The 9,488-nt window shown below is 42.4% G+C and overlaps 1 protein-coding gene across 2 annotated transcripts in view; it reads left to right on the forward strand.

Annotated features, from left to right (window-relative positions):
- Positions 1-3,265: 3,265 nt before the first annotated feature.
- agap2 (ArfGAP with GTPase domain, ankyrin repeat and PH domain 2) overlaps positions 3,266-9,488 on the forward strand; it is a 35,953-nt gene continuing 29,730 nt past the window's right edge. For both annotated transcript variants that reach the window (XM_035388445.1, XM_035388444.1), the window contains exon 1: positions 3,266-3,704. In XM_035388445.1, coding sequence (XP_035244336.1) covers positions 3,545-3,704 — 160 coding nt within the window. In that variant the 5' untranslated portion in view covers positions 3,266-3,544. The remainder of the gene's footprint in view (positions 3,705-9,488) is intronic.

Here is a 9,488-nt window from a genome sequence, read left to right on the forward strand (position 1 = left end):
GACCTCCGGTTTTTCATAAAAACCTAGGGAATATATTCAAGTTTATTGGAAATTTACAGACATTGTTTACTGCAGCTATTGTCTGCAGCCAAGGGAACTAAAAATTTACCACCGTGTTTGGTTTTCTTCATCAAAGTAATTGCCAATATTTCAGTTAATTTCTTTCTTTGTAACAATATCTGCACTTTATTTTGCATGAATTTAATTTAGGCCTACTATTCCCACCTCATTTGAAATTCTCAAACTAATTTGTAGGCCCATTTCATTGTTGCAATGTCCTCCATCAATTTGGGAGTATGCAGACCAGCACTTCTGTCCTTCCAGATTTGTTTCCAGACCTCCATTAGATGAGCTGCACAGCCATTAGCCCACAGAACTGAATTCCCTGCACGGCTGATGCAGGCATGCTGCAGGTGGCTGAATGACAAGAGGAGTCACAAATGAGCAAAGAGCAGATTCCCTACCAATTGAATCCCACCCTCCGTGAATGATACTACACATACACCAGTATCTGGAATTGTGTCGGAGGGACGCAATACCATTCTTCCACAAGGAAGAAAACACTCTCAGATGTAATTATAGGATCTACCATAAATGTTCCATTGAGTCCAGATCAGGTAACTGAAAAAGCCATGGCATATGGATAACACTGATGTCATTCTTATCAAACCAACGGGTGGATAGGGGCACTGTCATACTAGAAGACACCATTCTCGACAGGAAAGAAATGCTGGAACTTGCAGTCCACCCAAACCATAATGGAACCACCAGAACCCCTCACTTTTGAAACCCAGCTCATGGCAAATGTGTGCAAACTTGTTAATTTGCCGAGAACATGACAAAGAGTAATGGTTAATCAAAGCCTTTCAGGTTCTAGCCACTGTAAAAAAGGCCAACAGGATGCTGGGATATATAGCGAAAAGTATTGAGTATAAATCCAAGTAAGTTATTTGTTAGACCACACTTGTAGTATTGTGTGCAGGGAACCATACTACAAGAAAGATATAGAGGCCCTGGAAAAAGTTCAAAGAAGGGCAACCAAATTGATTCCTGGTATGACAGATAAAAGATATGAGGAAAGACTTCTGTTCAAGCTTTGTAAAAGGAGACTTAGGGGTTATTTGATTGGTGCTTTTAAATTCATAAAAGGGATTAACAAAGTGAATTACAAGAAATTTTTTAGGTTGAGTTCTGTTAGTAGAACAAGGGGACTTAAATTGAAATTAGCAAAAGGTAAATTCCTTTAGGAAGCATTTTTCCACACAGAAAGTCGTCAATGCGTGGAGTAGCCTGCCATGTCATGTAGTAGAGGCAGAAACTCTGGGAGTTTTCAAAACCAGGTTTGATACAGTGTTAGATACTATCTAGCCTGTAGGTAATCAGAGCATTAGGTACAATATATTTAGGAAAATGGCACACATAATTGGGCTGAATGGCCTGTTCCTATCATTATGTTATGTTTTATCAAGGGTGTGAATAATTTTGAGGGAACTATGTTCCCTGTTCCTGTTTTTGTCATATTCTCCTTTCTTAACAGCAACAGGTCCGAATGTGTTAGATAACCAGTCAACTGCACATTTTAGTGAACCGTTTCTGTCACACTTTTTTGTGTCTATTTCCTGTGCATATTGATTGAGTAACTGATGCCAGAACTTATATTCTGCAGATTTGATTAAACTTAATTTTAAAGAACGTTGGGCAACAGAATGAAAGATGACTCCACTGACATCTTTTAGAATAATTATATCTATCGGTAGCTTTGGTGAATAAATCAGGAGTTAGTCCCTTTACTTTTATGATTTTTATCTCTTGAAGACACGTGGTAGTGTCCTCAACAGGGATTGCAAAACAAAAGCTGTTCTTGGAACTTCTAAAATGTTGGTGGATTCTGGTGTGCACCACTTCAAATGAAAAAGACATCCTTTGTGTATCTCTGCGGCCATCTCTACGTTTTTAATGTTAATGCATTGTAAGGATTATGCTGCGCACAAACTTGGGTACACACTTGAATTTAGACTCGATTGTTTCGTCTCACTGCCCTTTGAGCCGTCTGTCAAAATCTATCCAGCAGGGGGAGTAAGTGACTAATGTTTTATTTGAGAAAATAAAAAATGGGGGCGGGGCCGCGGGATTATGCAAAATGACCATTGTGCAAGGGCTTTATGGGTCTTAGGGGTCTCTCGTGAACTTACAGTTGCATTCTAATTCACATTATCTCATTATCACAAAGGAAATAAACTTTTATTAGCAAGCTCCCAAGAGGAGGAAAACAAAACATCAAGTGTTAATGAAACATTAGGACAGAGTGTAGCACAGTGGGTAAGGAACTGGGCTTGTAACCGAAAGGTCGTAGGTTCGATTCCCGGGTAGGACACTGCCGTTGTACCCTTGAGCAAGGTACTTAACCGAAATTGCTTCAGTATATATCCAGCTGTATAAATGGATACAATGTAAAAGTTGTGTAAGTCGCTCTGGATAGGAGCGTCTGCTAAATGCCTGTAATGTAATATTAATTAAAACTGTGTATCACAATTCTGAAAAATAAATAAATAAACCCGTCACACATGCACACACAAATGGCCAGATGCAGCCTACAATTTAAAGAAAGTTTCTATTAGTCCAAAACTGATCGACAACGAAAACATTTTTCATTATTGTAGCCTACTTGTAAAATGTGAACGTCCAAAAATATATTGGTTGTAACAGAATTATTTTTGACCTATATCTTGAATTTCAGGATCATTTTTAGCAACCTGAACGCTACCTGCCGAACCAGTTCCGGAAGAGACTGAGATAGTCTCTCATAAAAACGAATAAAATATTTTTATATGCATTTTCACACAGAATCCAAAGATGAAATATATATAAAAATAATTATTTAAAAAACGAATTTTTATAATCCCCTTCTCATTGGTAGCACTATGCCCCTCTAACATGAATAGACCTACATTTCACAACTGAGGAACCACATCAGTAATTATTCTAAGAACATGGTCTCATACTCCTTTGGCCTGTTTGGGCCTAATGCTAAGGTTAAGGCTTTATTTTAAGGTCATGTTTATCTTCCGTTTTGAAAATTAGGATGGTATGTGGCAAACACTTTCAATGACCTTCTCATAATGCATAATCTGCTGTGTAGGTATAATCTTAAAAATATATGTTTATGTTTTAAATAATACAGATGTGAATAGACGCATCAATAGCGTGGTTTGATGTGTGACGAGGTTTGCGTAAATGACATCGCTATCAGGTGTCAGGACTTGACACAAGAAGAGAATCCTGCAGATAGGCAGAAACACACTCATCATTTAAAATCAGGAAGTAAACCGAAGGACTCAAGTCGGCTGAAACAGAATGGACAGTTTGTTGTTTTGAGAACCGTTCCTATTTTTTATATATAAAAATAGGTTAATAATTAAATCATCAGGTAGCGTATGGAGGTTAAGCCCGCGTTGCTGTTAAATGGTGATAATATCTTCTTGGGATGCAGAGCTTGGATGGATAGCGCGTTTTCTTTTTCAAAAGCGACTTCACGAATTTCAAAATGAACAGTGTTAAAGTGGCCCATTCGAGTGCGATTCGTGCGGAGGTGAAGCGGCACGAAACGGTGAAGAACACCATCACTAAACTTTTCAAGCAGCTGGAGAGAATTGAGGATCAGCAGCTCCGTACCGGGCTGAAACTTTATCTCCATAGCGTCCAAGGTGAGTCAACCTTCAGTGTCGACAGGTGTACAGTCAAACCTGGCTTGATTTCTTCGTTTTTTAATCGTTATTATGACCACATATTAAACCATAATTAGCCTTTCTTTAAAATTTTCTGGTAATTCTTTTCGAAACCACAAACCCGCATAATTCCATATCAATACGATGAGATAGCCTACTTGGGCATTCAGTCATTGCCTATTTATATCAACGACTGATGTGCATTCTTAACTCATGGAATTGCATGTCCAGAATGCAACTGAATCATTGACATTCAGTATCCCACGGTGTGAAGATCACAGGCGTTACTGACTCTAATAAAATAAGAAAATGCTCTCACCTGAAAAGAATTGGATGTTGTGGTCCCCCCCCCACACACACACACAAATTGAAATTGTTTCATTTAACATCACCTCTCAAGTAAAACTGTGAAACTTTAATGAAAAAACAGCACTTAATCTTATTAATCCGAAAATGACTCCAAGTAAATGTGTTGGATCTGAGGTTTGCCTCTTTATTTGGATTAAGACTGAATAATGCTCCTTTATTCACTTAGATTTTGATTAAGAGGTGATGTTAGACTGCAGACACCCTTGTTTTCTGCATTTCTACTGAGCAAAACTGTAATATCTGTAATAACAACCTCTTTGGAGAGTTTATAGTCATTTGGATTATAAACTCTCCAAGATGTGTAGAAATGTGAACCCTGGAACCCTATGTTCTCACCATGGTTCTTAGCATGGTTACCAATGAGTCAATGGGAGTATAAAAAATACTTCCTACAGTATTCTGTATACTCCCATTGACTCATTGGTAACCATGCTAAGAACCATGGTGAGAACATAGGGTTCCAGGGTTCACATTTCTACACATCTTGGAGAGTTTATAATGAGGAAACAAAAAGCATCAAATGTCCATCAAATGTGGAAATTTCAAGGTGGTTTAGAGTAGCAGGAAGTATCAACAACCATATACCAGTTTAAGAGAGAGGGGGTTGAGAGGGAGAGACATGGAAATCACCTGGTCGCTTAATCAAACACATACATACAGTTTCATGCAAACATGTTTGTGGGTAAGGTACCTTTAAATGCATAGGCCTAGTTCATTGTTCTGTGCTGGCAGTTGCAACACCAGTCGCCCTCTGGGAATAAGTGGGAATGATTGGGTTTTAAGTGAACTTCATAGAACACAATTCTGTGGTTACCAGACAGTGAGTCAAATGAAGAGAAGCTTTAGAAATCTAGACATTCTATTAATAGTGCCCTTGAATTTTGCTTAGACATAAACTGAATAAAGAACCCAAGAGCTGACAAGAGCTTAATATTCTCTATTTTTATTTCTGTCAAAAAATTTTCCATTGCTGTATTTGAAATCATGCAGTGTTGTGAAGTCTGCATCCCCAGAAATGTAGACACTTACATCCCCAGATGTAAGTGTCCACTTTCGTTCACCCAAAACTACTTTGCCCATACATCAGTGAATACAGCATTTGAAAATGTAATGTCTTGATAATGATGTGATCTCAACTCTGGTAACTTCATCTGTTTGGCTTCCTGCCTGTACTGTGGTTCACTTCCTGTCTGTTGTAGCACCGACAAAGGGAGGTACCACCACCCAAACACATCCTTGCTGCTTGGGCGTCAAGCGTGAGACTGACGTCCACATCCTGTGCCGTGTTTGAGAAATGGCGTGTGACGTGCAAACCTTTCCCGAGCCGAATGCAGAAGTGTAGTGTGCAGTGGGCTGTGTTCTTCGTTTTCAGTTGAAGCCGTCCTGAGAGTTTCTCAAGCTCTCTGAAATACCGCCAATACGGAAAGGAAGACACAACACCTAGCCTTTCTTTCACAACGCGGGCGGCGTTGTAGAATTCAGTTCTCCTTCCTTTAACATTGTGTCCTTTAAACTGTGTGATGATCTGCACTAAATATCTGCCTCTTGACTCCTACAAGGCACATCCCTCTCATGCACCTTTGTTTACTGGAGCAGTGTACCCTACAGGCCCCACTGAATGGAGACTGTGCCAGTGGGAGTCTATTGGTCACAGAATCGCCCAGCGAGTGAGGGCTTCAGTTGGCAAGGGGCAATCCCAGCACAAGGATGACCCCCCTCTGCTTTCTCAGGGACCCATAGTCTTCCTCCACCAGCCACATCAGTGGTTCAGTCTGTTACCGCAGTAGCTCAGCAGCCCCTTGCTCTTACGGTAACTGGTTTCACATGTGGTTGCGTCTGCCCTTCTGGGCAGAGGGAGCATGCTGTGGCCTACATGGGACGGACCTACCAAATTCACTGCTCCTTCCAAACTGGAGAGAAAAAACTTGGAAAAAAGCAAAAAAGAAATGACTGCCACAGAGCAGTTGGCATATACACTTGTTACCAGCAAAATGAATGTAGGGGAGAGTGGGGGGAATGATGGTTTTTTTGTATTTGGCTCAATTCTGAAAATATTACTAGAGATAGGTTAATCATTTTTTAATACAAACAACCTACATTCCTTGGCAATGTTTACCCACCACAATGAATTTTGGTTAATTGGTTAATTAATAGTCGACTGACAACAGGCGAACAATCCTGTTAGGGTTAACCCCGCAGGAGAGGGTGTCTGCACTTTTGCCTGGCTAGAAATCCCAGAAAGCTAACATGCTATATCAAAACTATGCGATCTGTTAGTCACCTAAAGACTGTTTACCATTACATACATTTGGATTCCTTGCCATACGCATACAATACAGTTGTCGAAAAACACTTGAAGTAAAAAAATGAACTTGCATATAGCCAAAGTAGACTTTTGGCGATATCTTCCAAAATATTACTTGAAATCTCCTGCCATTCGTTAGAGACAAAGACAGGGTAATTCTGCATCTTAACCTGAAATAAATACATTGTTCAAGCTTGATGAATTGAATGGATATGGCTGGATGCATGGATAAGTCTGTCTAAGTGTATTAACCCTGATCCAGATATATTTTACACATTGGTTATGGATGTTGGTTGTGCCTCAATGTAAATCTGTGAGTATCCTGAAATACGTCCACTCTTTTTATGGCTTTCTATGTGAATAGCAGAGTAGAAACTTCACCGCTGTTGGAAAGCTCCCGTGGTACGTGGTGCCAGTGCGGCAGAGTCGCGCTGTGCTGGGAGGGCGCTGTTGCCTTGACTGCATGCGACGGTACATTCGCCGTGAACGCCGCCGATGTACAGCATCCCAGCGCGTGTTGCTATGGAGGCTGGAATCGGTGCCCGCGCAGCGCTGGCCTATTTCTTGTCTGCCGCTCAGTCGCCAGCCTCAAACCCACTTCCTCCCAGACGGGAACGGCAGCGATCTCTAAGCCCCTCCCCTTGCCTTTAACATTCTGTAGCCTGGTACCATCTCACTTCCTCTCTATTATGAAAATCTATTATTTTCTCCTCCCCCTTAGTCTCTCTTGTTCTATCACTCTTTTACTCCGTACATTGAGCATGTATCTGTGTAGTGGGCCTACACGCTCTGGCTCTCTGTAAAGCCTGCCTGACACGCACAGGGCGTCAGTGTTTATCCAGCTGTTAACTGGAAGCACAGGACGGAGTAAAGATATATATTTTTTATTTAACAGGCTTCGGTTCAAGCACATTATCAGGTATTCAAACAAGCAAAGAAGGTTGAAATTCCAAAACTGGAGTACAGACCACAAGGGTCAAACAAAAAAGAATTAAACTTCCTTTACGTGCACAGCAAAAAAGCAGTCAAACTGAGGCACTAACACCCACACCAGACACAAAAGAACCAATGAAAACCCTTGTGTGTGTACTGATGGTATAAATCATTTGTCAACTTTCTACCCAATGAAAGGGGAACACAGCAGGCACAAGTGTGCAGGCTTACATGGGAAGGCGGAGTGTGAATTGGGAGGGGGCGGAGCCAGTGATGTGGGAAGAAGCATCCATCAATCAACTTAGTAATACTTCAGCGGTGTCCAGTGGTGGTCCCGGTGAGCTGCCAGCGTATATTGTTTTTTGTTATCATTTTGTTAGTTGTTTATGCACTAGTTTAAGCTACCAATCCACTAATTTATTGTTTATTTCTAAATGTGTAATGTTGATAGAAGATATCAATATCACGTGTATTGTACTCCCAATCCTTGACATGTCGTCAGTCCAGTGAATCCGGTTGAATTGAACCGAGCAGAATTTTTTAATAGGCATCTGTATTCCTTCCCTCAATCTTTTTTTATGACTATTCATTCTCCATTACACCCTCTCCCCCGGGCAAGGCCTTCCTCCCTTTACCAGAGCACTCGAAGCACTGCATTGCCTACGCTGGCACGATCCACATTCACAAGCAATAGCAAACTTTACATAGCAGCTCAACGCAATTTTAAGCAGAGAGCCACAATCCCCAATTTAGAAATGTGAATATAGTGAATACACTGAGCATCTATTCAAATAAAATATATTATGAAGAAATCGAAACAGGATATGGGTAAATTTAGAAATTATTAGCACTTTTGGTTGCTGTAATGTGCTTGTTTAAAAATACACTCCTGTGAAATATGTGTCATTATGTTTTCAAGAGTCCACATATTTACAGTATGTTACAGTGTGTTCCGTTTCCAGAAGAGCTCACAGATATGGCCACAGTGGTTTTGTCTTCTCCTTTTTACACAGTTGCAAATGAATAGCCCATCGCCACAAAATATTTGCAGTGACACTGAATTCAGAGACGGTGTTCTAAAAATCCAACCCTTCTGTGTCTATTTCCCCGTAACTGAGTGTTCTGAGGGTGTTTCCGCCTGGCGGGTCATGTGACCGGGGGTGCACAGTTTCCTGATTGCTTCATCTGAATTGCAGATAAGCCGCTGGCGATCAGCGCTATGCCGCGTGTGTCCAATCTTTGATTGGCGGCTCTGTGGGCCCAGCCCCCCACGCCCATCTGCTCCACAGCACTTCCCAGTGCATGGTGGGATATTAATAGCTCATTACACAGTAGCGGTTCTGTGTGGGAGCCCTCGGATGTGAGAGGTTAAATGTCAAATCTGTTTTTTCTTTCTATGCACCTGAATTACATGCCTGTCACATGCGATTAATGCCAGGAGGTACAAGTGACTGGGCAGTCTCCTCTTTAAGCGGCCACTTAAAAGGTGCCTCTGTTTTGGAACGAAGCGCCAAATCTTTTCCGCGAGAGCACAAGTGTCTTTTTAAGGATTTCGGTGTCGCGATTGCGTCGCGGTTCAGGGGCTAAACAGCCACAGAATGCGGCAGCGCACCTCTTCAGGGAACATTAAAGACCCCGATCAACGGAATTCAACAAAATGGTTCGATGAAGTCATTTTTCAGTTCCGTCCGTTCGGTTTTGGATAACGTGGGGAGAATCAGCCGAGCCTCCTCGCTGCATTCCCCCTCTGTAAAGAACACCCCAGGGACCTCCCTCCCCTCTTGGGGACGTGTCCGGCATCTCTACGCCTGCATTGATTTCAGTGTAGCTTTGCCCGTCTCTGGCTCTGGTGATGGTTTTCTAACCGCGTTAAACGCACCGCACGTGAGACGCTTCGGCTCCGAGCGTCTGCTAAATGCCCCGAGAGTTAAACAGCGTGCCGATGCACCTGCTCTTAAACAAGCGCCGCTCCCTCGAACCCAGACGAGCTGACGCGTTTCGACGGGACGGCGCGTAGCCCGACCGCCGCCTCCCGTGGCGGGCGTTTCGCGCAGGGGGGCTGCGGCCGTCCGCCGCCGAGCGGCGATCGAAACGAACGACCTTCTCCCGGCGCTGTCGGCGACTCGGCGGCCGGATGCGCGTCACGTCCGCGGCTC

Source organism: Anguilla anguilla, chromosome 13 (assembly GCF_013347855.1).
Source record: "Anguilla anguilla isolate fAngAng1 chromosome 13, fAngAng1.pri, whole genome shotgun sequence".
NCBI classification, from domain to species: Eukaryota; Metazoa; Chordata; class Actinopteri; order Anguilliformes; family Anguillidae; genus Anguilla; species Anguilla anguilla.